Below are 27,981 nucleotides of genomic sequence, written 5' to 3'. Positions count from 1 at the left end.
TGGTGTGTTTTGCATTCCTAATTAATTTGCAAACATATATACATGCAGTGATCCTACACTTATTAAAGCCTTGTTATAATTAATTTGTAACCCAATGAATTGAAAGTAATACTTTTTATACTAACAAATATAAATTCGTGTTAAAATATTATTATGTGGTTAAATATTATTTTATTTTTAATTTAAAAATATTTAAATTACATAATAATATGTATGTGTTTATATTTATATCAGAGTTTATAATTATGTTTGTATTCATGGTAGGTTTATGAAATATTATTAGTGAGCTGATGGATATCAAGCTTTGTAGGTAGGGGCTTTTTTTTTGGTCATTTGGGGGAGTTATGGGATTGTTCAAAGTCTTTAATTTCACAATAATCCATTATGATTGAAAAAGTTTGCAAAACCCCTGTCACTCGGATGATTAGCAAATAAACAAGTTTAAGGCAATAGCGTAGTAAAAGTACAGAAGAAGAATAAAGAAAACGATGGTTGGGAGAGACGTAGCTGCAGGGTAATTGATCCAAAAAAAGAGAGAAGTTTGACTGGACCCGAAAAAGGACAAAGGAAAGAATAAAAAAACTTAGTGGGCGAGGGGGGCATCACTCCGAGAAATTACTCAATCTCTCTGTTGGAGTTGCCTGCCTCTAAGCCCAAGGCACCAACTTGTCATCAACTATTCTATTCTCCCTTCTTTATTTATTTATTTATTTTTTTTGTAGTTTTGCACTTTTTATTGGTCTACTTCTCACATCTAACTCTTCTTGTTCTTCTTCTGGGAACTGGGATTCATTCTTTGGCAGCTCAGCCAAGGAGTTGTGGACTAGTTTCTGCTTAAAAGATGAATACCCAGATATATGAGCTCGCTTTCTTCCTTTTGTTGCTGCCTTTTTATGGCAAATACTAGTCCCGACATTTCTGAACATCGTACAGTCAGTCTGTCTGTCACCTCCAACATATTACAACAGCCATCTCTCTCTCTCTCTGATTCTGTACTTCAGTTTCATCAGTTTGAGGTTGATAAAGTACTCTCTTTTTTTTTATTTTTCTTTTTAATTAAATGTATGATTTTTATTTTTAAGTTTAATTAGATGATTGCATCTTTGACGGTGATCAACTACACCACCACCTTATTGTTTTTTTTTTTTTAATATATATATATTTCAGCCGTCCAAGAGCAACCCACAACTCATTTTGAAAAATTTTACGGAGCAAAAATAGTTTTTGAACAGATCTGAAAGTACATGTGAAGTGAAGAAGAAGCTCGATGGAGATTCAAAGAAAGAAAAGACAGAGACAAATTCCATGAATCTTTTGTTTGATGTTATTTTCAGCTCCTCAAATGCATCAGAGCCACTACTACCAAGAGACTACTTTCTCATTTTCAACCACTTCTATATAAAAAAATTCTCTTAAGAAAATACAATTTTTTTTTGTATCACCTCATTTGGTGATGAATATCTGAGGCCAAACATGAAGAAACAATGGAGGGTATCATTATTTTTGCAAGAACAACGCTTTTTGGGGATCTTTGGCTTTATGTTCTTGCTTCTCTTTCGCCTTCAAGTAATACCATCTTTTGCCGGACAACTGTCGACAAGTAATGAAGAAGTGGTGAATTTAATGGCTTTCAAACACTCTGTTGATTCTGATTCAAATGGTTTCTTACTAAACTGGACTGCCAACTCTTTGACTCCTTGCTCATGGCAAGGTGTCATCTGCTCTATTGATGGCCATGTTACCACTCTCAACTTCAATAACTTTGGCCTCTTTGGTAGTTTAAACCTTCCAACTCTCACGGCTTTGCCATATCTTAGGCATCTATATTTACAAGGCAATTCTTTTTCGGCTGGTGATTTATCCACATCCAGTTCTTGCAACTTGGAAAAAATTGACTTGTCTTGGAACAACATTTCAGGCCCTCTTCCCCCAAAATCATTTTTTCTCTCTTGTGATCATCTATCTTATGTCAATCTCTCACACAATTCAATCTCTGGGGGTACTCTCCATTTTGGTCCTTCTCTTCTGCAGCTTGACCTCTCTCGCAATGAAATTTTGGATTCTTCTTTCTTGAGTTATAGTCTTTCTAGTTGTCAGAACTTGAATCTGCTCAACTTTTCCGATAATAAGCTTGCTGGTAAACTGAGTGTTACTCTCTTTTCTTGCCAGAATCTCTCAATTCTTGACCTTTCATACAATCTTTTGTCGGGAGAGATACAGCCTAGCTTCATTGCAGAGTCAACAGGATCTCTCAAGTATCTTGATCTCTCTCACAACAATTTCTCTGGAAAATTATCCAGTCTTGATTTTGGGCAGTGCAGCAACCTCACTGTGGTCAATCTGTCTCAGAACATCTTCTCAGGGTCTGAATTTCCAACAAGCTTGAAGAACTGTCAGCTTCTAGAAACAATTAACCTCTCTCATAATCTACTGCAGGACAGGATTCCTGGCGTGTTACTGGGAAATTTGAAGAAGTTGAAGCATCTATCTTTAGCACATAATCAGTTTAGTGGAGAGATTCCTCCTGAGTTGGGGCAGGTTTGTGGGACTCTTGAGGAGCTGGATCTTTCGTTCAACAAGCTTACTGGTGAGCTGCCTTCAACTTTTGTATTGTGCTCTTCTCTGCAAAGCCTCAATGTTGGAAAAAATCTGCTGTCAGGAAATTTTCTCAGTACAGTTGTAAGTAAGCTTTCGAGTTTGATATATCTTTATGTACCATTCAACAACATAAGTGGTCCTGTGCCTTTGTCTCTGACTAATTGTACTCAACTTCGAGTGCTGGATCTCAGCTCTAATGCCTTAACAGGAACTATCCCATCAGGGTTCTGTTCTTCTCCTAACTTCTCAGCTTTGGAAAGGATAGTTTTACCAAACAATTACCTCTCAGGAACTGTACCCTTGGAGCTCGAAAACTGCAAAAATTTGAAGACAATTGATCTTAGTTTCAACAGCTTAAGTGGTCCAATCCCACCAGCCATTTGTACCTTACCAAATCTCTCTGACTTGGTTATGTGGGCAAACAACCTCACAGGTGAAATCCCAGAAGAAATTTGTGTCAATGGGGGAAACATGGGGACCCTAATTCTCAATAATAATCTCTTGAGGGGAAAAATTCCACAGTCCATTTCTAGGTGCACAAATATGATTTGGATATCGCTTTCCAGCAACCTTCTTTCGGGAGAAATCCCTGCTGGCATTGGAGATCTTCTTAACCTTGCGGTCCTCCAATTGGGTAACAATTCACTCACAGGACCGATCCCATCAGAGCTTGGGAAGTGCAGGAGCCTCATTTGGCTTGATTTGAACAGCAATAACTTAAATGGTGCTCTCCCTCCTGCGCTTGCTGACCAAGCTGGCCTAGTTATGCCAGGAATTGTTTCAGGGAAGCAGTTTGCTTTTGTACGAAATGAAGGGGGGACATCCTGTAGGGGTGCTGGTGGATTAATCGAATTTGAGGGGATTCGACCAGAGAGGTTGGAAGGCTTTCCTATGGTTCACTCTTGTCCATCTACTAGAATTTACTCTGGCATGACGGTTGATACATTCACTAGTAATGGCAGCATGATCTACCTTGATCTCTCTTACAATTCCTTGACGGGAACTATTCCTGAGAATCTTGGTTCATTGAACTATTTGCAAGTCTTGAATTTGGGCCATAACAAGTTAACGGGTAATATTCCTGACAGGTTCGGAGATTTGAAAGCGATTGGAGTTTTGGATCTCTCTCACAATAATTTTCAAGGACGGATCCCAGGGTCATTAGGGAGTCTCTCTTTTCTCAGTGACCTGGATGTGTCCAACAACAACTTATCTGGTCCCATCCCTTCTGGAGGTCAACTGACCACTTTTCCAGCTTCCAGATACGAGAACAATTCTGACCTTTGTGGGTTACCATTGCCCCTCTGTGTCTCTGGAGGTCACACTGCATCTATTCACACTGGGGAAAAGAAACAGACTCTTGAAGCCGGGGTGATCATTGGAATCACATTCTTCGTCTTGTGCATCCTTGGACTTACGTTAACTCTGTATCGAGTGAAGAAGTACCAGCTGAAGGAGGAACAGAGAGAGAAATACATTGAAAGCCTACCAACTTCAGGTAGTAGTAGCTGGAAACTTTCCAGTGTCCCTGAGCCTCTGAGCATCAATGTTGCTACATTTGAGAAACCTCTGAGGAAGCTAACCTTTGCCCATCTTCTGGAAGCTACTAATGGTTTCAGTGTTGATAGTTTGATAGGGTCTGGGGGGTTTGGCGAGGTTTACAAAGCACAACTGAGGGATGGTTGTGTTGTTGCAATCAAGAAACTAATTCATGTCACAGGTCAGGGAGACAGAGAATTTATGGCAGAAATGGAAACTATTGGAAAGATTAAGCACCGAAACCTAGTCCCTTTGTTGGGGTACTGCAAGATTGGGGACGAAAGGCTTCTTGTGTATGAGTACATGAAATGGGGGAGTCTGGAGTCTATCCTTCATGATACAGCCAAAGGAGGCAGCACAAGGCTTGACTGGGCTGCCAGAAAGAAGATTGCCTTAGGGTCAGCACGAGGCCTGGCATTCCTTCACCACAGCTGCATACCCCACATTATTCACCGGGACATGAAGTCTAGCAATGTTCTTCTAGATGAAAATTTTGAGGCCAGGGTTTCTGATTTTGGCATGGCAAGATTGGTGAATGCTCTTGAGACGCATCTCAGTGTGAGCACCCTTGCAGGAACTCCAGGCTATGTTCCCCCTGAGTACTATCAGAGTTTCCGTTGCACAACAAAAGGAGATGTCTACAGTTATGGTGTCATATTACTAGAGCTTCTTTCAGGCAAAAGACCTATAGACCCATCTGAGTTTGGTGATGACAACAACCTAGTTGGATGGGCAAAGCAGCTTCATAGAGAAAAGAGAAGCAACGAGATATTAGATACCGAGCTGATGACACAGAAATCTAGTGAGGCTGAATTATATCAGTATCTAAGGATTGCCTTTGAATGCCTGGATGACAGGTCATTCAGGCGGCCAACCATGATACAGGTAATGACAATGTTCAAAGAGCTTCAAGCTGACACAGAAAGTGATAGCCTTGATGGTTTCTCATTGAAAGACACAATCATTCAAGAGTTGCGGGAGAAAGAATCTCAGTTCATGCCATCCAAATTCAGTTGGATTTAAAAATGGTTTTGTTCTTGCCATGCTTCATATGGCCAGGCCAAGGGAGCAGATGAAGTATCAGTGAGTTGAACCACTGATGTTAGAGATGAGGTTTATCCTTCCCCATTTTGCCTAGTGTAAATAATAGAACACTGAATGAGACAGAGAAAACATGAGGGAAGAAAGTCATGGGGTCTTTCAGCTTCTGTAAGTTGGGTAAATTTGTTTATTTGGTTTGATCAATATTTCTGTTGGTAAACATGCAAGACTTTGTTCCTTTTCCATTAGCTTCTTGTTCATGTCACAGTTTTGCTAATTGATGTACCTTTTTGTTTGCCACAATTGTTGTGTTGTTCATAGAATGCTTGAATGTGAGTAGTGAGAGGAGCATACTTTGTAAGGTTGTAGAATTAGCATTACTTGGGAAAGTGAAATCATAATTGTCAATAGATTGATTGTGCAGTTGTGCGACTGTGTTTATTATGGTCAAATTCAAAAAAACAAGTTTTTATACACTCATTTCAGTAATCTGTAACCTCCCGCTGACTTGGTGAATCATTGAACTTATCTGAAAAATTTTAGATATATAATCATTGTTGATGTGAGTCAGAAGTTTCTCAGCAGTCTTCCTGCCATGAATTCTTGCGACCTTGATACAGAGGAAAGTATCTTTCCTTCTAGCTACTACCCTGCATTGGTAAGAAGTGGTGGGATTTGTGTAACCCTCAAATAGTTTTTGCTGGCCAGCAAGATGCTGTATCATGCCTACTTATTGGTTGAAAATTCTTGAAGGACTCTAGCAATGCAAGCTGCTGCTGTCGAACAATAAACTATATGCTATGTAGAACATAGTTCACCAATATATAAGTCATAAATAAAGTGACTCACCATCAGTTTGGAGAAAATAATTTTGTTCCATGTAATGTTAGTTCATTGAAGTTGCCCGAGTGTCTGGTCATGCTAAGTAGCATTGCTTGGATTTAAAGAACTATTGCTTTAATTTTGATATATGGTCTGATTTGCTTTTTGATGCAAAATATTTGTTTAGTTTCTCATCATCACCCAACAAATTTGGCTTTAGCTTTGGATTCAATATTTATTCAAAATTTACTCATCGTTTGCATGTTGCTGCATGATGCTCTACAGAAACCTTTGATATTAAAGTTTTGTCTGTTTATTCTTTTCCCATGTCACTTTTGGAATATCTTGGTTTTTTAGTATCTTAATGTTTCCTATCTTCCCTTTATATAATTTCCAATATCAAACACTGATGACACTTTTGACATAACCCCTGCTATTATTGACAATGATGCATTTGAGAAAAGAAGAGAAAGGTAACGGTGCTTCTGTACCAATTAAGTTGTACCACTGAACATATCTGCATTATTATCTGAATTTGAAGCAATTAAGTTGTAGCTAAGCTAACTTGATAGAACATCAAAATTGCTAAAAAGTCTCGACTTTGAGTGTTTAACATTGATTACGGGCTCCATTGATATGCTCTTGTTGTTGAGAGATTATTCATTCTTTTAATGATGGATAAAGCACGGTGTTATGTATTTTATCCATGAACTCTTTTGTGGTGGATTCAATAAAGTTTGCACTAGTAGTTTAATTTTTTTCATTGCAATTATCTTAGCTTTGATGACTTAGCCGAAGTTTTTTAGTAAAAGGCTGAATACAACATTTTGTTCTCTGTAATCTCATTCACAAGTTTGCTTTAGTCTCCAGCTATAGGCAGATGAGATTTAGAACCCAGGTATTGGACTACAGTGGGCTGAAAATCCAAGCCCAGCCATGATCCATTAAAAGGAGGGTGGGGCCTCTCTGGCTGAGTTCTGCTGCTACAGTGTCTGCAATGACCGGGTAGACATGAAATTCAGTTTTAAACGGTCCAGCCAAGACAGAAAATTTGGTTTACCCTATTAGTGAGTGGTAACTGAGATGAACTCTAGTAAGTTTAAGTTGTTGGTTGGGGTTGGAAGAATCCAAGATTGTCTTCCAAATCCAAATTTCTCTACTACCCTTTTTGCAGTCCTTTGTCCCCACTACCACAGCAATTAACACACTTCTTTCGTGTGTCCTTTACACAGAATTTTAAGACAGCTTTGAAAAATCATATGCATGCAACAGTGATCAATTACAGGCTCACAGATTCGTTTTCTTGTCCCATCCAAACTTTGTTAATGAGAATTTAGTATAACTATTGGAGTTATGCAGTTGTAAATGAAAGATGGCATGGGGAGGAGGAGATCTGATGCTGTTCAACCAAACTTTAATGAGAAATAAATTAAAAAGAAAGAAAGAAAGAAAGTAGTAAAGAGACAAAGACTTGGTCAAAATATAACTTTTTGACTGGGTGTGGAAAAACTTGCCCCATTCATGGCATTAAAAAAATATGTCACATGAAGAGGGGACTGAAATGCCGTTTGTTAGCTGCTTATGATAATATACATGCAGTAGCATTAGCATTAGCATTAGTATTACAATCCTCCATTCATCCATCCACTTGGCACTTTCCCAGCATATCCATACAAAACTTTGATGCTATTTCTCCCTCTGACAGACTGGTGCCAGGTTTTGGCATTTTCGTTTGACAAATTCAACACCCTTTCTTTCAACTCATTTCTAATTGCTTCAAACATGAAACCGCCTGCATTGCAATGCTTGGCAGCATTTATCATTGTAATTTTTGCACAAGACATGCACCCAAAACAAAATCTCAGACAATTGCCACCCATTAATGCATTCTAACATTAACTACAAAAACACATGATTTCTACGATAATTCTAAGAATCAAGGCGTGCATGATCAAATATATGTATTAATTAATTTCCTATAAACCCAATAAAGAATGAAAATAAAGAAAAAGAGGGATATATCTTTCAGGGAATTAGAATAAGATTAATAATAAAATTATAGATAACAATTCATTATCAACCAGTCCTTTTCAAATTGCATTATAAAAAAATAATAATCATAATAAAGTAGCCATCCAAATTAGTCTTTTAATTTGTCCTCATCAATTTATAATTTTAAGTAAGTTAATTCATCATTATTTCTTCATATCCTATGAATTTAGGTGGTGTCACTTGTCACCACCATTTCTCCCTTGTATCTTTGGGACCTCCGATGCTTTACAATGTAAAAATCTGTCCACATTACACTTTGGCCAAACGACTATTTCCCACCCAAGGTATGCTGTAATGACAAGTTTCCCCCCTTTAACTATGGAAATACCAAACACCCACCCATGGCCAGTTAAATTTAACAGAACCCTAACGCCTGAAAATTTTATCTCCTTTTGCCCCCCTAAAGTTTGAAAAAAAAAATTTCCCCCCAGCCTAAGTTTAAGAAAATGGCAGTTTCACCCTAGGGTTTGGTTTTGAAATCTCCGGCGACCTCTCCGGCTCCGTTGCCGACGGCTTCTCCCTCCCGAAGAATCCTCTCCTTCCGGTGATCGGTTTCCTCCCATTTGGAGGTCCGATCGTCGCCGAAAAAGCGGTGGGAGACGAAGAACTTCGTCGGGGAAGACGAAGTTCTTCGTCTTCCCAGACGAAGACGAAGCCGTCGTCTTCGTCTGGGAAGACGATCGTCTTCCCAGAAGAAGACGGTTGTCTTCCCTGGGAAGCCGATCGTCTTCCCAGACGAAGACGACGGCTTCGTCTTCGTCTGGGAAGACGAAGAACTTCGTCTTCCCCGACGAAGTTCTTCGTCTCCCACCGCTTTTCCGGCGACGATCGGACCTCCAAATGGGAGGAAATCGATCACCGGAAGGAGAGGATTCTTCGGGAGGGAGAAGCCGTCGGCAACGGAGCCGGAGAGGTCGCCGGAGATTTCAAAACCAAACCCTAGGGTGAAACTGCCATTTTCTTAAACTTAGGCTGGGGGAAAATTTTTGTTTTCAAACTTTAGGGGGGCAAAAGGAAATTATATTTTAGTTTATTTTTTAATATTATAGAGAAAATGACAATTTTACCCTTAACCCCGTTAAATTTAACTGGCCATGGGTGGGTGTTTGGTATTTCCATAGTTAAAGGGGGGAAACTTGTCATTACAGCATACCTTGGGTGGGAAATAGTCGTTTGGCCTTACACTTTTTATGATTATTTTGTTTCAAAGTTATTTTATATATTTTATAAATAAAAGTTTAAAGTATATACTTAAATTTTGAACTTCTAAAAAAATTTTATACTGATAAAACATAAGAAATATTAAGTAATTATAAAAATCCTATATCACTTATAGTTAGAAAGAGTGATGATGTTAAACCACCATCCTAATTTATTTAAAATTTTCAAAATAATAAACTCTTTTTGAATAATAAAATTTTAATATTAATTGATAGATTACTATACAAAAATAAACTCATTCAAAAGTCACTCCACAAAACACATTTACTCTATTTATATTCATCAACCATACTATAGAAAATTACCCAACAAATCAAAAGGTAAAACGGGTTGTGTTTGTTAAATAATCTAAAAACAAATTTAATTGTTGAATTAAGGTTGATGGTGAAGTGAAAGAATAAGAACAGGCAACAAACGGTTATAACATCTTCACTTTGTAAGGGTGCACGTGTTAGGCATCCAAATTTCTTGACACCCTATTGTTACACATATTTACCCAATTTCATTATCAAATTTATTAATGTATACATGCACCAAAATACTTCTTCTATTTCTTCTGTAGAATCAATTGTGGTATTGCCTTGAGGACAATAATACCCTTTCCCATGCGACACGTGGATATTTTTTATTGGATGAATATAGTACGGTAAAAAACAAAAAGGTGAATTGAATGCTAGTACATAACAGAGCAATCAAAGAAACAAAGGGATCAAAAGGAGAGAGGGGGAGAGGTAAATGTGTAAACTTTCTGTTGTTGGGGAGCTTTTCTTCTCTTTAATTCTTCAAAGATCCCATTATTACACGAAATTATTATAAATTATTAATGGTTTTTCTATTCTACTTGTAGCTTTCTCTAATAAAAACATCATCATATCCTTTCATTTCATTTTCTTTGTATAAACCAAAACCACAGAGAAAAAGATAGCATTTTGATTCCATTTCTCCACTTTGTATAGCAATATCTGAGTTGGTTCGGATCGGATTTGTGTTGTTGATGGTGTTGGTGTTTGTGGTGGTGGTGGGTCTTCTTCATTTAGCTTTGACTCCTTAATCAATCAGGTAATCATTTTTAATCATTCTCACTTTCTATTTCTCTCTCTATCTCTTTCTCTCTTTGCTTTTGTAACTCTCAATTTATGCAAATTTAATGTACCACTTTCATGTATGATCTATGTAGGTTCTCTTTCAATTTTTGTAATCTCGATTGTTTTTATTTTTATTTATTTATTTATTTTTCTCAATGTCAATTTGCTCATCATTGGATCTTGATTGATGGGCGCCAGACTCTGACAACTGGGTTTCTATATTTGTAAGGTTCAATGGATTTACGTGATTAGTTTCCTTCAACACAAGACAACTTTATCAAATTTGGAATGTTGTCTATTATCTCGTCTATATAATTTTTAGTGTTGCCACCTTTTCTTACCCCTTAAAGAATTGATTTTTGGGGTTTTGTCCTGGACTAAATTTTGAGTTGAGTCTCATTCTGCTTTTTCGGGCAACTTAGCCTGAACAATTGCCGTGTTTTTTCATGCATTCCTGTATGTTAATGCTATATGTTGATGATTTTTTTGTCCATGTAGTGATTCATTTCATAATTTCTAGTCAAAATTGTAGTTTTATCTTCTGAGCTCCTTTGGGTTGCTGAGAAGAAGTGAGCAAAAGCAAAACCCAAGACATAAAATTTCCCTTTTTTGGTTGTTTTTGCTGTTTTACTTCTACTATGGAAAACCCGCCTTGACTTAATAGTTGTTGGTTTTTCATTGAGTTGGATAGGAAATTCATCTTAACATAATCCAAGTGTGAGGTTCTTTTTTCCTTTCTTGCATGTCATTCTAAATGGGTTGGTTTTTATTTGATTCCCTAATTTGTTGCATTTGAATGAACTTTCAGGAATCTGACTTTTGTACAAGATCTTTATTCTATGCTAACCTGACTTTGAGGCCAACTTTGAAAAATATTCATGGCTGGAATTGATGATAACATTGCAGTGATTGGAGATTGGGTGCCTCCTAGTCCAAGTACAAGAGCATTTTTCTCAGCAATGTTAGGTGATGATATTGGCTCAAGAGAACCACCTAGTGAAACTAGGGCCAAGGGACTCTTTTTAGGATCTCAAGAGAAGATGAAATCAGGATATACTGACAAAAAAAATGGGATGCAAGCAGGTGTGTCTGCTGAATCAGGTTGTTTTTCAGAGCAGAAATCAAGCTCACGTGGTAGTGTTGTGGAAAGGATAGCAGCCAGAACTGGCTCAAATGCTCCAAGATTAAATACAGAAAGCATCAGATCATCAGACCTTTCACTGAACCCTGATGTTCGATCTCCTTACTTGACAATACCACCAGGTCTCAGTCCAACAACACTGCTGGATTCTCCAGTTTTCCTTTCAAATGCACTGGTGAGCTTATTTCTTGAAAAGCCATACATGTTTATTTTTTCTCATCTTTGTGAAGGTAGTTAGTTGGCACCTTAATTATGTATGAAATATGAGGAAATAGTATCCTCAACAGAGGTTTTTAAAGAGCCATACATCAACATGGAGCCCCATAAAATTTAGTTTGTAGATCTTTTGCATGTGACAGTAATTTCTTTGCTTATGCTGAGCCATAGATTGTTTTAGATAATAGCTACACTAATTGGTGATTTTAATTTTAATGATTTTGTTCTTGCTACACACAAAATACTGAATCCATGCCACTGCAGGCACAGCCATCTCCAACAACTGGAAAATTCCCATTCGTCCCAAATGGTAATGGTAAAAGTTTGTTTATCTCAGAAGCCCCTGATAAAAGTAAAGATAATTTTTTTGAGAACATCAATGCATCGACGTTTGCATTTAAGCCTACTGCAGAAGCAGCTTCCTTTTCCCTCGGTGCACCAAACAAGGTAGGAGTTTTAATTAACGGTTTTTCATTATGTATGCTTACTAGCTCTGTTTTGTGTCATCAGTACTTACAAATTACTCTCACTCTTACTCAGCAATCCTTTCCTAGAATTGAGGTGTCTGTTCAGTCTGAGAATTCCCATCAGTCTCAAAATTTTGAACCAGCTAAGATTCATTCTCGTTATGGGAACAGCCTCAACCTTCAGACAGACTTCTCCAGATCTTCTACTGAAAAGGATAAGGGTTGTAATACCATCAATGCAGATCAAAGAGTCTTTGATACTGTTGGTGGAAGTGCAGAGCATTCCCCACCTCTTGACGAGCAACAGGATGAAGAAGGAGATCAAAGAGGCGGCGGAGATTCCATGGTTGCTGGTGCTGGAGGTGCATCATCAGATGATGGATATAATTGGAGAAAATATGGACAAAAGCAAGTGAAAGGCAGTGAGTATCCTCGTAGCTATTACAAGTGCACACATCCCAATTGTCAGGTTAAGAAGAAAGTGGAGCGGTCGCATGAAGGCCACATAACAGAGATTATATATAAAGGAGCACACAACCACCCAAAGCCTCTGCCTAACCGCCGATCAGCGATTGGATCAAACCCACTTCTTGACATGCAACTAGACATCCCTGAACAGGCTGGACTACAGAGTGGTGCTGATGGTGATCATGTGTGGGCAAATACTCACAAGGGAACTACTGTTGGAACTCCTGATTGGAGGCAAGACAACGTTGAGGTGACATCTGCAGCAACCGTGGGTCCTGAATACAACCAATCTACCTCTTTGCAGGCTCAGAATGGCACTAACTTTGAGACTGTTGATGCTGTGGATGCCTCATCTACCTTTTCTAATGATGAAGAAGAAGATGATAGGGGGACACATGGTAGTGTAGGTTATGATGGTGAAGGAGATGAATCTGAGTCAAAGAGAAGGTATGTCTCCTTATCTCTGCTATAGTATCTAGAATGCAGATAGTAAGTTCACTTGGGAATGTTCTTGTGGGGTTCGGTATTGCAGGAAAATTGAAGCTTATGCAACAGAAATGAGTGGAGCCACCAGAGCTATTCGTGAGCCTAGAGTTGTGGTCCAGACAACCAGTGAAGTGGATATCCTTGATGATGGATATCGCTGGCGCAAGTATGGGCAGAAAGTTGTGAAAGGAAATCCTAACCCAAGGTGGTTATCGAAAATCCTACTACTACTATATATATATATATATATATATATATTGCTGTCTGTCTTTGTGTGTTGTCTCATACACAGAAAAAATACACACTACACATTCAAAGCTTAACTATAAACTGGGACATTGAAATTGTGTTCAATTTGTTGCTATGCTGATGTAGGAGCTATTACAAGTGCACTAGTGCAGGCTGCACAGTGAGAAAGCATGTGGAGAGGGCATCACATGACCTGAAGTCTGTGATCACCACATACGAGGGAAAGCACAACCATGATGTACCTGCTGCTCGCAATAGTAGTCATGTCAATTCTTGCTCCTCTAATGCCATTTCTGCCCAATCTGCAGCTGCTGGTCAAGCTCACATTCATAGGTCTGAACCATCACAAATTCACAACAGCATGGGGAGGTTTGATAGGCCTTCTGCTTTTGGTTCTTTCAGAATACCTGGAAGGCAGCATTTGGGACCTTCTCCTGGCTTCTCATTTGCAATGAATCAACCAGGGCTGGCCAATCTAGCTATGGCAGGACTAGGCCCTGGCCAAGCAGAACTGCCTGTTCTGCCTGTTCACCCATATTTGGCTCAGCAATGTCAAGTGAATGAAATGGGTTTCATGATGCCAAAAGGAGAACCAAAGGTGGAGCCTATGTCAGAACCTGGCCTAAACTTGTCCAATCGTTCTGCAGTGTACCAACAGCTTATGAGTAGGCTACCTCTCGGACCTCAGATGTAAATGTTTCTGCTTTGTTTCATCTATTATATTTATTTATAATATTATAATTTTGTTGTTGTTCTGAGGAAAGTAGTAATATTTATAAATCTATGCATAACACTGTCAGTTTCAGTGATCCACCTTATGACCCTTTGGTTAGTGGGAAGTTATGATGACCAAAATTTTATGTACCAAATTGGTGTTGCAAACAGACCAAGAATGCATTAATATGAGGGCGGCAACAAGAATGATAGAGATGACAATTCATTGTTTCTTTGTTTTCTCTAGTTTTATTTGTTACTTCTTAGACTACTAAATCTGTTGCTAAAAGCCTTGTAAGCCTGTACCAGGGCTTCTTCTTATGCCTTATTTTAGCTTGTATGTAATGCTTCTGTATTTGTCAGTATCAGATGATTCCATTCAGTGTGCTTGAGTTTGTAAATGTTGTCTAACAGATTTTGTCGTTCAGTTGAATTTTGGCCTTGTAATGGCAACTTGTCGCTTTGCAGCCAAATTACAGAACTCATAGAAATGGTAAAATGTCTTCCGCATTAAAGGATACTAATCATTCATGCCCTTTTTGTTCAGTGCTGAATGTTGGATATCTGCCACAATGTTAAATGAATTGTGGTAGTGCTACACTTACAGCACTTACAGCAAACTAAATTTTCATAGTAGTGCTGCACTTACAGCAAACTAAATTTTCATAATAGTATTTGGAACTGGAATACTGAATATTTTCTGCTGCCAATGCAATTTGGTGCGAGGCAAAGCTTGAAAAGACCTGCTAACTAAAAGCAAAAACATTTTCAATGCAAAAAGTAGATAAACAAAAGCTTCGGGCACTCCAAATTGTATTATCCTTCCCATTTGTCTTTCATACCAAGTGAACAAGAAGAATTGAGTATTATACGGGAAAAAAAAAATTGTAATTTTTAACTGTTAGTAGAAATAGACTAGAATAAAACAATAAAAGATTGTAGGAGGCTAGTAGAATAATCCAATATGAAATGCATAAGAACCTTCAAGGTCGATTTATCTTATTCAATGTGACATTCTTTGTTATTTAAGCAAATGTACCAGTCACCGATACATTATTTGCATTCACAATTTGGACATCAACTCTTCATTTGCCATTTCTTTTTCCACTAAATTGTACAACTGATATTGAACTGTACTTGAACAATTACATGTACAAAGGGTAAGATGCTACATGGCAGGCTGAGATATCAGCATAATCCAAAATGAGAAACTGGAGTGTGCATATTTTGTTGTCAAGGGACTACAGAGACCCAGCTCCATAGTAAACACAACCAACCCCAAAAATCTTCTGTATCAATTTGAGCTTTATGGTTGCAGCATAAGATCCCTACATCAATGACCATTTGTGATAATCCTGTCAAGATTCTTGTCGTTACTTTGCTGATACACGGATTTCCGGTGATTTATTTCCTCTCTGCACAACAGAAAATCATTACACTATAAGCAATAATTTAATAACAGGAAACTTGCCAGAACCATAAATTGCGGTAAGGAACTAAAATTTGAAGTCATGCTTGGAAAGATAGATGAAAGTCTGATACAGGACTAATCCATTAACAGAACAACAACAATACCTCACATAGACATTCATATTTCTATATATGCAAAAATGTGCAGCAGTAAAACATACTACATTACTACTGCTTTTCTAAAATGTTTTCTTTAGGTTTATGAGCAATAGATGAACGTTTAAGACCTTATGAGCAAACCTTAAACAAATAAAGTTTTACAAATTGGCGAACAAATATAGGCCTTTACTGAAATGAAGGGAAACTTGTTCTATTAACTGACAGCATCATCTGAAGTGTATAAATGAAAAATCATCATTCCTGTAAAATCATCTAAATAGGTAACGGGTTGAAGCAGACAAACCAACAAAACAACCAGCAATCAAAATTCATCTAGATCATCCAACATAAACAGACTGTATCGTATAAATAAAGATAATTTGTTCATTAGGATATCAAACGTATGAACCAACACTTGATTAGGTTTAACCAAGTAATCCAAATTCCAACTGGCTAACTAAGCAGATCAAGTTGGGGCCTTCTACAATTTTTTTTCATGAGTCTACATACACATTTTTGCAGCTCTAAAGCCACCAGAATACATTTCAGAAGCAAAAGAATATGTACGTAACATATTTCATGAATGTAATAAATTTAGTTACAACAAACCATGATATTTTACATGATGCAAGACATATATCTGCTTCTAATACGATAAGAATGAAGTAAATGTTTTAGTGTTTGAGACCAGAAATAAACAGATATAAAAACAACTAATATAAGAAAGAAAAGGATCAAACGAAAACATAATATATGATCATATACACAAAAGAACCTTAGACAGTTCCAAATTGAGTCATAATGAAGAATGGCAGCAATTCTCTGCTTCCTTCTTCTTAGTGGTTCTCTGCCATGCTCAACTACAGGTAACTGTTTGATCCCCTTAGCCTCCATTAACTCCTTAGCAATTGCCAGATCTGTGTCTGGATAACAGGTTAAAAGTCCACGTGCTCGCCCTCGATAACTTATCCCTTGAGTACAAACAGAGGAAACAAGGCATGCATTCACCTGTAAAAATTTCACTACCATATATTAGCAAAGATGTGGGTAAACAATGAAAGTAGGCAAACTCTTTTAAAGGATCAATAGTAGATCAGCAGGTGTTATGGTGCATAAAGTATTATAAACAATTTGAAGTAGTAATCGTTAGGTGATAGTCAAAGCTCTAGTGCCTAAAGAGAGAGAGAGAAGAAACAATTCTAATAAAGTAAATAGAGTTCTGGCTTTCCAATTACATCTGAAGTAGTTGAATCACCCAAGGAAGCATCACTCAACTTGTTGGACAGATACCGTCTAATGTCACCATATGTCAATATTCCCTCCAGAAAATCTTCATCATCAACCACAAGAATACATTTCTGTTGTCCATCATGCATAAATTTTATTGCTTCTTTCAAGGTTACAGCATGTGAAACCTTTACAAAGTTCTTTGACATAGCCCTAGAAACCTGACAACATTAATACAACGGTTTAATCACAAGCAAACACCCAATAATGGAAAATAAGCAGCATGCTAAGTAATGAAGATCTAAAATCACCAAACAACAGAAGACTCTTGGCCACTTTGACAATCAAGTTGTGAAAGGAGACCAGAAAGTATTCAACCTTCAATTCCTCCAAAGAATATCTTCATCTATTGCTTCACTGTTGGCATTCTCTATGACAGAGAGTTCTAAGTCATCTGAGCCATCCATGCGGCTCCAGATAGCTTCATTTTTATCTTCAATAGGTGAAAGAGAGGAATAACCACTTGCCAAAGTCCGTTTATCAGATGGTTCGCCCTCCTTTTGGTTTGCCACTGAAGGAACCCATATTGCCAATCCAACAGCTCCCTACTTGCAAATTTGATATAAATATAATAATTAACCAAAAAAGAGTTATAGACCTTCAGACAATGCCAGAAAGAACCATGAATTACCACAAACTACAAAGCATAACAGCCACAGTGCCCTAATCTCAACAGATTTGAAAGATATGGTAAGACAGTGTTGCAATTTTGATCTTTTAAAATCTGCCAAGGCTATACAACTGCAGTAATACATGGACTGACACAAGATAATTTGTCATCCTCTGAATTGTTATCATTGATATAGTTGATCATCAATTAGAAATGTGGTGTACGTCTATGCCAAACATAAGAAATGCAATGAGACAATTTGTCAAAGACAAATGAATTTTCTGTGGTCTTGTCTTAAGTCAAGCTGCTACAAACGTGCAAGGTGGGTTACATTGAATAGTTTCAAGTTTTTTTTTTTTTTTGGTCGTTTGGAAGACTTACAGGTAAGGGATTATCCAAATTAAAATCATAATAATAATGAAACCCAATGAAAAAGTATACATTAAAAAAGGGGGCAACCATGTAACTTGTCTATTAAAGCCCTCATCAAAAAGGTATTAGCAACTAACCTCAAGGATGTGATATACGTTGGGCTTGCTTGTGACTTGTGAATAGTGTAACTACCAAATTCCAACCAAACACATCACTATATTATACAGTATTTATAGCATGAGCTGACAAAAAATTATAATAGATCCATTTCTCTACTTTTCAATGAAGTGAGTTGTAATTTTTATTGGCACAAAATTTTATTGATGTAAAATGAAGAAACTTGCTTGGTTGACATTTGAATATTATATGAACTCACAAGCCTAAAGCAGATCTTACAAATAGCACATTCCTCAAGGCCAAATGATTATGCCTTGCATATGAGCTATAATGGGCATGTTACCAGTGTTAATCATCTGTTAGATAGAAATATCAGGTCAGAACGAATAAAAAACCTTTCTAGCTAGGTCAATAAGTGCACCTAAATATTTATCTAGCTAGGTCAAAAGCTTATCAGGTTGAGTGATCTTTGAAGGTTACCAACACTTCAATGTACAAGACTTATCAAGCAACAAAATGGTTCAATTACCATGAGAGGTAGCAATATTCTGTAATCTCTTGTCAGCTCAAACAGTAATAAAACTGATGTCAGGGGTACTGAACAAACAGAAGCTAATGCAGCAGCCATTCCAACCTGCAGTAGGAGTTTGAAAGTATACTAATTAGCTAATAAAGATCAACATGGAGAGAGATAACCAAGGTGACAGAATTACGGAAACTTTCAGAAAAATGTAATTTTACCAAAGCATAAGCCTGTGGTTGTGCAACAGCAGCATTTCCTGGAATCGCTGAATTAATAACTTGTGCAGCTGAACCTCCAAAGACAGCACCAATAGCAGCACCGATCATTAAACTTGGGGCATAAAGGCCACCTACCAGCCCAGACCCCTTGCACAAAGCTGTGGCCACAACTTTAGCAGCAGCTAATTGAGTTAACAACCAGATTCCAGGAGCTGATGCACTTTTCCCAGTATGAAGGATTTCTTCAACATTTGTGAAACCCCAGTATAGTATTCCAGGATACTTGAGGGCAATAACTCCAGCTCCTAAACCACCTAAAGCAGGGCACACAACAGGGGGAAGGCCAAATTTTTCCTTGATAAAGTCAAATGACTTAGTGAACCAAGCGACCAAGCGACCAAGCGACCAAGCGAGTGAAGACACACTTACAGCACCGCATAGCATTCCCAATATGAGGTATAAAGGTAGCTCTGAAAGACAAGATTAAAATAACCGGTTAAGTAGCAAGAACGATAAAATCATTCTAAAAATCTATAAATATCAAGCATATTCATTATTCCTACGTTGATGAAAAACACTTGTAGTAGTATGAAGTATAAGTATAAAAGTCCAGCCTTCTATGGGACTCAAATTACATATGCCACAACCCAAGATAAGAAAAATTCTCTGATGAAACAATGATTCTTTTCAGCATAAAACTAAGATATCCAATACATTATCTTACAAAGAATGCCATGAAGATACTGCATAGAACCATAAATAAACGAAGAATGATATAAATTACCAGCAGCTGATTTCAGATCATACGAGGGCATGGAGAAAGCCGATTGTGTCCCAAGCAAAACTGTTGATACAGTAGATGATACAACAGAGGCCAAAATTATCATAGCAGTCGTAAACGGAGGTGAATTTTCAGCATGTAGAGGCCTCAAGACAGTCTCAATAGCAAAGAAACAGCCAGCCACAGCTGCATTAAAACCTGAAAGTAAAAAGAAGCCAAACACTGTCATAATAATAAGGAGAATACAGTCGCTCGAGTAACACTAACAAAACGAATCAACAAATAAACACCTGAAGCAATCCCAGAAGCAGCACCAGCTGCAACAAGAGCTATCCTTCTTTCTCCATTATTTTCGATCATTAAAGAGAAGCCATTAGCACAAGACTTTCCAATGTCAACATTAGGACCCTCAGGCCCCAAAGAACAACCAGTACCTAATGTTACAGCAGCCTGAATTGCCTTAATTGGTGGGAACACTCCAGCAATCAAATCAAACCCTTGTGTCCTCTCACTTGACTGTTTTATTTGATTCAATATCTCAATCAAACCGTGCATCATTCCAACAATCACCCCACCAGTAACTGGAATTAACAAAATCCGGTGCCAGGTGTCTGCTAGTCTCTGTAACCGAAGCCAGGCGGCCCCTTCATTGGGCGTTCCTGCCCACGCCCATTCATGAATTACATGAACCTAATCAAACAACCAAATTCTAAAAAATTTAACATAACAAGGACAACTTTTCCTAAATCAATTCAAAACCTATTGCAAGAATTAAAAAATGAAACCAGAGCTAACCCCTTTATTGAAAAAAGCGACACAGAGACCAGAGGCGAGGCCAAGGAGGCAACCAATAAGAAGCAGAGCCCATTCAGGGGGGGCAGAATCAGCAAGAACATCACGACCCTCCTCGTAATGATGATCGAGGCAGGAGGAACGAGAATGAGAATGCAATGGAGAAACAGAATGGGGAGGGTCATTGAAAGTAAGATGGCGGCCGGAGAAGCCACGATCCAAGTGTTTAATAAGGTCTTAGAATTTAATTGAAGTTGAAGTGGCAGAAGGTTGATGTTGATGTTGATCTGCTGATTCTAAATCATCCGGACTTGATCTAAACAGATGCCTATCGTCACTTGACATTTTCTGATTTCATTCAATATCCTTTTCTTGAATTACGGTTTGTTTGTTAATTTAGTTTCCACTTTCTATTGTCTGAAGAAAAATTTCTCCTTCTTCTAGAGCTTCTCCCTGCGTCTGTGTATAGAATATATATAATATGTGCTAGCTCCTCCTCCACCTTCTATCAAGCTTCTTTGAAATTTTTTGAAATCCCTCAACTTCTTTCTTTCTCAATTCCTTCCCAGGAAGATATCATTATTTTTAATTCATACATTTGATTCAATGGATGAATCTTGGAGTGTGAGTGAGAAAAGACTTGTAAAAATATTAAATTTATGACTAAATTATTAACTACAAAACATATTATTTTTACTGGGTTGCCAGGAGATGCAAATAATAGAGTATATTTTGCAAAAGGCTGAAATGACAACTAGTATTGTTTTTATAAATAATGCAATTCTAAAAGACAAAATCGTATTTTTCTTTAGGTGTTTCTCTAATAATATTTATTAAATTAATATTTTTTTATCTAACTTATATCAAGCAATTTGGATTTGGTGATGATAGATATGGATATTAGATTCTCAAATTAAAAGGGTGAAAGGCCAAATTCTAGGACAAAGGAAGAAGATTTGGTTTTATTAAAGCTTTTCATTATATGCTTATATCAAAAGGGGAAAAGTAATCTCTTTTAAAAAATGAAGAATAGAATGACAAAAGCAAAGTGGTAGATATTAGATACGAAAAATAAGTTATGTTATGGTATCTAACTCAACCCAACGCAAAACTTGTTAAAATTAATGAGTACCTTAAAACCCATAAATTTAAATAATTATAAATAACCCCTAAAAGTGTGAAAGCATTGCAATACTATTTAACCACGGGGAGTGTCTATGAAATTAAATAATATTTGGTTGAAGCACAGGTAAATTTTTGTTTGGTAGTCTTTTCTAGGCAGATAGAAGATGGGAAAAGTATCTCTCAAGCGAAGGAACAAGAACAAAGAACTGCAAAAAACGAAAGGGTGTTCAGAATCAGACTAAAGAAAGGAAATTGTATGTAAAAACAGCACCATCTTACTTACACTTACATGTTACAACCCACAAAGGAAAAAAAGAAACTGTTTTTTCAATTTTTATTATTGGTTTGTTGAAAGCAACACAAAAGAATACCAAATCAGAAAGTTGCTGACCAAAAATGTTGCCTTTACTTTTGATTATAGAAGAATGGATTAGGGTTTTGACATGGAGGTGTCGATCAAGTATTGTAGCTTCCTACTGGATCTGAAACATTAAAAAGACCTCAGCTTGGATCTGTTTATTCTTCAACCAAACAAACACAGCCACACAACAGACAAAAAGGTTAGATTTTTACTGTTCCTGGAACGAAGTTTGCCTCTGATATTATCATCTCAATTCTTGGATTTCTGCAAATCGTCTAGAGATTGATGCTTCTGTTTTGGACATTAAACTGAACATTTCTTGAATTGTCTTCATTGATTTCTTGTGTAGGCTGTAAATTCAAGTTGCTTTTGTAATTATAATCCTTATCCATGGCACCTTGCTAGTTTTGTGGTAGTTGAGAACATATTTATTCGTGAGAAAGACAGGCTTCGTTGTCTGTTGTTTGTGACTTTTTTAAGACATTAATAAGTAAAATATTCATTATCATAGTTCTGTGGAGAAATTAGAACAAATTCTTTAAGAAAAACCCAGTTCTGTGATCATATAAGAGACTGGTCTTTCTTTCTTTTTCTCAAAAGAAATTAATCTGAATTCTTTTATTACTGTGTACTATTAGAAGTGGAGCTGCTTGTTTTGCTTGAAAAGCTGTATATTGAGCTTTTTATTTATCAATCTCTTGTTGACTGTTTGGTTTTGGTTAGTCTAAGACAACATGCATGCTAAGCATCGAAGTCCTGGAAATGGGTATAGATCTAATTCAATGGGAATGGGAATGCCTCCTGAAGGGTCAGCTAGAGGCCGTGCATTTTATTCAGAATATCGAAGCTTTAATCGGGGGTTTGGGCGTGGCCAGGGCCAGCCTAAATCATTTCAGCAATCAAACCCAACACTACGAAAAAGTGATGTTTTTATGGAAGCTGGTCGACTTGCAGCTGAGTACTTAGTTTCTCAAGGACTGCTGCCTCCTAGCATACTCACTGTTAAAATGCAGAATGGTACTTTTAGATCAGAAGATGGAGAAAACATGCAGCTTCCTCCTGAAGGCACGCCAGCCCTTGCTCATCTTGCTAATTCTGGTTCTGATGTTGGGTTTGGTAGGAGAAAATATCCTGATGATAATAACTCAATGGGATTGAGGAATTATTTGAATCGAAGGAAAAAAGGAGGGTTCTTCAAGAGTAACAGCTTGGACTGGGGAAGAGAATACAGGAGAAGTGGATCATGCTCTGAAAAAGGTAGGATATCCCCTGATATTGAGGATGATTTTGATTCTTATCCTGGAAATCAAGAGGAGCAACAAGTTAGTAAAGATGTTGGTAATGGATTGCAGAAGCCAGGTTTAGGTGTGTTAGCACCAAAAAGTGATGAAGTCAGCGGTTTAGAGTCTGAATTGGAAAAGTACAATATCCAGGGCGAAATGGGATCCAGACCAAGTTCTTCTAGTGTTGGGAAAGATTTACTGCATGATACTGACGTGGAATTCTCCAAGAAGCCTGTGGATTCAACAAACATGGATATGGAGGCTGGGGAGCTAAAAGATGAGATTTGTAATGATGAAATTGAGGAACAAGATGCCTTGGAGGAATCAGCCATCAAACATTATCCTCTGGAGGATGATACTTCAACCAAGAGTAACACTGACCTGCTGACATTGTGCAGATTTTCCAAGATGCCTACCAAAATCCGTTCTTCTTTAACGTATAAAGGCCTGAAGGTTGATTCAGTTTCAAATCATGATTTGGAAAAGACTTCTGATACCATACTTCCGATAGGATCCGAAGTGTTAGTTGAAAATAACTCTTTGGTTGGCTCTGCTGTTGGTGTACTGCCAGATAAAACTCTTGATTCAAAGTGCCCTGACTCTGAAATATCTAAATCTCCGCATGTGCAATCTGTTGAGGGTGATGGAGCATTAGGTTCTGTTTATGGCATCGATCAAGGCCAATTTATGAGGTCTCAACCCTTCACAGATAGAGTTTTAGTTTGTGATGTTGATCAGGAATTATGTCAGGGGCTTTCTGATCTCCAAAAGTCTAGCTCCATGGTCAGAGAGAGGGGTGAAAAACGAACTATGGAAGAGCACGATTCAGTGGAGGCAACCAAGAAATTAAGAGAATGGTTTCCTTCCATGGTTACTAATTCCAATGAACATTCAAACATATCTAGTATGAGTGACAATAAAGCAAGTTCACGAGAAGAAAGAGCTGCACCCTGTAAAATGAGTCTTGCTGTTGATCCAGAGAACTCAGTTAATAGTTTTCAATTCCCAAGGATAGGCGGTGAACCTTGTGTTGATTATGCACGAGAGAAACAACTGTTTCCTGGTTCGTTTAGAATTTGTGACCTTAATCTTATGGAAGCTTCTGACACAAATGAGAATCATCATAGTGATCCAACTCTAATCTTCCCTACTATACCGAAAAAAGAGGCTACGCCAGTTGATATTGATCTATCAATGAGTAATTCCATCATGTCTGGTGAATATAGTAGACAAACAAATGATGGTAAGGAGATTGAGATCATTGATTTAGAGAATGATTCTGACCCAACAGAAAAGGCTCCTGATAATTCAGAGCGAAAGTATGTTTCCCTTCTCCATGTGCTTTCTTCATGCCTCAAAAACAATATGCTTTAGTATGGTCTCTGGAATCTGTGTTTGTTTCACTCACTTTCATTTCTCTCTGTATCTTACATGTTCAATCATGCAGGATAGATATGTTTACAGGAATGGAAAGCTTTCCTAATCGTGTACAGAATGCTGATCATATTCCTGATGTTCAGGATAATTATGATGGGCTTATGTTCACACAATTACTCAATAACTTTCCAGATTGTCCTGCAGTTCCAGTGGATATAAATGCTCTGCAGAATGAGATGGCCATTCACAATGGAGAGGTATCACTACTAATTTCTGAGAATTTCTCTATCCATTCAACATGAATCCTTCTAATATCATACACATGAACCTGGCAGCATGCTGGTTACTGGGCTGAACTTTATGCCTATCAGTAGTGTCATTAATTTTTAATTACACATTCATGGTCCCATGTTGCTCCTTGTATGATCACCGAAGAGCTGCATTAATTTATGATAAGTCTAACTTCAATATAACTGATGAATAATTTCTTGGTTGTTTCAGGGGGCTCTTGGTGATGATGATTCAATATATATGTCCCTTGGTGAAATACCATTAAGTATGCCAGATATTTAATTTCATGGTTTGTTTTCTTATTAATCTAGAGATTGTGTGGCTGATCAGCTTATGGTGGTGTTTGCATTGAGAATTGATGAGGTTTTTTTTTTTTTTTCATTTTTGCATCTGATTGTTGAGGAAATAGATGTTGGCCATATGCAATTTTGCTGTACACTTGTTCTACCAAAAGTGTACTATTCTCAGATCTCTGAAAACATTTTATTTTTTGACATCATGAATATTTAGCTCTTGGGAATAATAGCAGAAAGATAATGAAAAGGCTTAAAAAAGTAGCTTCCTTCTTCTATGATGTTCAAGAATCTTCCTCTTGTTTGTCATTCTTTTTAACATCTATATGGATTTTTTCAAAAAAATGTGTATTAGTGTTCTATGGAACATTATATTTCTACTTAATGTTGATTGAAAGATGGAGGATTGATAATGGTAGTGTTGTTTTTAACATGTTATGCATGTGTGTTGATAAACCCTGAGAAAAATCCCTGGATAATTTTTGTTATCTCTCTCTTGACTTGTGCCTTTGATAGTCTTTAAATGTGTTTGGCTTTCATCTCATTGCTTTTTAATTTTACAACATTGTGGAAGAAATCATATTTTGTACATAATCAAGTGATTGCCTGCTAAGGTTGCCTAGTGTAAATTATAAGGCTGCATTAAGCATGCAAATTATTCAGGGTCTGCAAGAACTCATTTATGGGGTACTGGTGAATGAAAGGGGTTTGAAACTTTTGAAATCTTCTGAAAGTACTCTGAAGGGGAGGGACCACACTCTTGAAACCATATTACTGCATCCAAACCATGCAAGTTCTTAATTTTAGATGGTTTTTATTAATGCAAACTGTAGCTGGGAGATTTACCTCTGAGATTTGGGAGTCATTGCTTTTATTTTCAGGTTTAAAATTTCTGAGATCGAGCAGAGCCTATAATTTGTTTGCAAAATTGTGCAACCAAGAGAATCCTATGATTGCATTTAAAATGTAGCATAAAGTAGTGGGTTGTATATATTGTCCTACACTTGCAAATGCAAAACTTTGTAGATCATACGTATGTCATGCTTATTCTGATGAATACTGTTCTTATATAAACCTGCTTGCCTTTTAAATCAGCAGCTGTAAGTTTTTGCTTCTTACTAATAGATCAATCTTTGAACTTCTGATGGTAGGTTTTTTGCGTGGCTGGTAGCAGCCACCACCACAGGAGTATGAGAAGCCCTTTTGATTCGACATGTGCTTTTAAATCAAAGAATATTTGTTGGTATTCATAATATTCATTGATGGAGTTGTGTTGTTTTGCTGCTAAAATGAATGACTAAAATTATACAACTCCAGCACAGCTTTAGTTTAGATTTGGTTTTGTTTATATAGGATAAATGTATTCCTTATGTAGGAATGTTAGTAAATGGTGAATTCTCACCATATTTGGCTGTAGCAACTCATTGATAAACCTAAAGTTTATCATCAAGTTTGTGTTTAAATCAACCATTTCTTTCTTCTCTGCACATCCTCTAATAAAATTTAGGTATAGCAAATGTATGACAACACTTGTGTTTACAGAAGTAAAATAGAAGAAAACAAAAGGGGGAAGGGGGGCCTCTCTCAGCCACCGAATCATGGGGTTGTAGGATTTTTGTAAGGAGTGGATGTGGTTTTGGTACATCTATTTACCATACTTATCACAGCAGAGCACGTGGATTGTTTGCTCAACTTTTTGCAGAGGTACATGACCTTTGACTCCAAAAAGACAACACTTTGAAAGGCAGTTCATCTTCCCCCTTCACATCACACCTCATTTTTCTTTTATATTCTAGTGTGCGTGAACATTGCTAAATAAATAACCCAAGTGTATGGTTCAAGCATCCTCTTAAAAAAAATTCACATAAAATCATGAGTTTGGTTAAGTTATATCAATAATGCTAATTAGAATCTTGAATTGGGCATCATATTTGAAGATTGGCTGCAAAAGTAAAGCCTAACCACACATCTATGAGTGTCATAAGGATAAGATAACAGGGCAAAAGGAGGAGCTGACCCATTATAAGTATTAATTATAGGGATGGAGTGTTAAAGTATTGTATTGTACCCTCTCTGAAAGGAGAGTTGATTGTGAAAGAGCAGATGAATTTGAGTGATCTTAGTCAATAAAATTAATTAAAATCTTGCAGAAGCAGCGGATAAGATGGAAATATGACCAGAAGCAAAAGAACCCTTTGGATGTTGACACAGCAGGAAGGAAATTAAACTTGTTTATTGAGGAATGTGATAAGCCTCTTATACACACGGTGTACCTAGAAATAAGAAGCAGCAGAAACATGATTTTACGGTAAAAGTTTGTTATTGCATAGCTCACACTGTATAATTGACTGGCTAACCGACTCTGGCTCAATGTAATCCCTTTATTAAGAGGAAGGACAAGGTTTTACCTATTAATGTAATGCAATGTTTATGAGTTTGCTTTATAAGATTTGAACAAGGGTTTTGCCATGAAGGTCTGGTTTATGGACGATGACTAAAAATTTGGACCCCCTTTGTTTCTTGGTTTTTACCTTTATATTGAGAGAGGAAGAGTAAGGGAGGATGGGGCACGGTTACACTTACGTGTCCTTTTCATCTACCCAATGCCAGTGCACCGCATCTACATCTACATCATACACATTATATTCATACCTATGTACACAGTACCCAAAAGCCGGTTTTCATAAGTTTTATTTGCATTAAATTGTAAAAGGTTAATTTCATCATCTTCCAGAGGTAATTAAGTTACAAATTGTTATGGGTTTAATGGTTTGGCAAAGCGGAACTGTCGTGTAGCATTCCCGAGCTCGATGATCAGTCTTGCATATACTCATTATGAGTTTAGGAGCAGTGATTTTATCCTATCGAGAGTACAAGTCAAAC

The 27,981-nt window shown here is 37.3% G+C and overlaps 4 protein-coding genes across 9 annotated transcripts; 3 read left to right on the top strand and 1 right to left on the bottom strand.

Moving 5' to 3' along the window:
• Positions 1-685: 685 nt before the first annotated feature.
• LOC123212903 (receptor-like protein kinase BRI1-like 3) lies at positions 686-5,622 on the top strand. The gene is made up of 2 exons (XM_044632142.1): positions 686-1,016; positions 1,168-5,622. The coding sequence occupies exon 2, from the start codon at positions 1,474-1,476 to the stop codon at positions 5,158-5,160; it is 3,687 nt and encodes a 1,228-aa protein (XP_044488077.1). The 5' UTR covers positions 686-1,016; positions 1,168-1,473; the 3' UTR covers positions 5,161-5,622.
• A 4,360-nt stretch (positions 5,623-9,982) lies between these two features.
• Positions 9,983-14,572, top strand: LOC123227765 (probable WRKY transcription factor 2). 5 transcript variants are annotated; one of them, XM_044652918.1, is made up of 7 exons: positions 9,983-10,332; positions 11,265-11,674; positions 11,980-12,162; positions 12,256-13,097; positions 13,183-13,341; positions 13,512-14,075; positions 14,186-14,572. In XM_044652918.1, exons 2-7 carry the CDS (start codon positions 11,318-11,320, stop codon positions 14,229-14,231), a joined length of 2,151 nt encoding a protein of 716 aa, XP_044508853.1. In that variant the 5' UTR covers positions 9,983-10,332; positions 11,265-11,317; the 3' UTR covers positions 14,232-14,572. The 5 variants fall into 5 exon arrangements, with proteins under 5 accessions (XP_044508853.1, XP_044508821.1, XP_044508843.1 ...); XM_044652886.1 differs by having other exon boundaries at positions 11,167-11,674; XM_044652901.1 differs by lacking the exon at positions 9,983-10,332 and adding an exon at positions 10,419-10,446.
• A 492-nt stretch (positions 14,573-15,064) lies between these two features.
• On the bottom strand, positions 15,065-20,838 carry LOC123207181 (chloride channel protein CLC-f). Its single transcript, XM_044624508.1, is given in 10 exon segments — positions 15,065-15,514; positions 16,444-16,676; positions 16,904-17,116; positions 17,274-17,290; positions 17,293-17,500; positions 18,584-18,688; positions 18,796-19,265; positions 19,580-19,774; positions 19,867-20,266; positions 20,372-20,838. Coding segments are annotated over 9 exon segments (1,791 nt in total). The 5' UTR covers positions 20,135-20,266; positions 20,372-20,838; the 3' UTR covers positions 15,065-15,432.
• Positions 20,839-21,589: 751 nt separating this feature from the next.
• On the top strand, positions 21,590-26,585 carry LOC123207048 (uncharacterized protein At4g26450-like). 2 transcript variants are annotated; one of them, XM_044624334.1, is made up of 6 exons: positions 21,590-21,747; positions 21,915-22,053; positions 22,578-24,456; positions 24,585-24,771; positions 25,016-25,070; positions 26,250-26,585. In XM_044624334.1, the coding sequence occupies exons 3-6, from the start codon at positions 22,589-22,591 to the stop codon at positions 26,267-26,269; spliced, it is 2,130 nt and encodes a 709-aa protein (XP_044480269.1). In that variant the 5' UTR covers positions 21,590-21,747; positions 21,915-22,053; positions 22,578-22,588; the 3' UTR covers positions 26,270-26,585. The 2 variants fall into 2 exon arrangements, with proteins under 2 accessions (XP_044480269.1, XP_044480340.1); XM_044624405.1 differs by having other exon boundaries at positions 25,016-25,094.
• Positions 26,586-27,981: the final 1,396 nt, after the last annotated feature.

The sequence above is a fragment of the Mangifera indica genome, chromosome 1 (assembly GCF_011075055.1).
Source record: "Mangifera indica cultivar Alphonso chromosome 1, CATAS_Mindica_2.1, whole genome shotgun sequence".
Lineage (NCBI taxonomy): Eukaryota > Viridiplantae > Streptophyta > Magnoliopsida > Sapindales > Anacardiaceae > Mangifera > Mangifera indica.
This window is presented reverse-complemented; position numbering and strand designations above follow the sequence as displayed.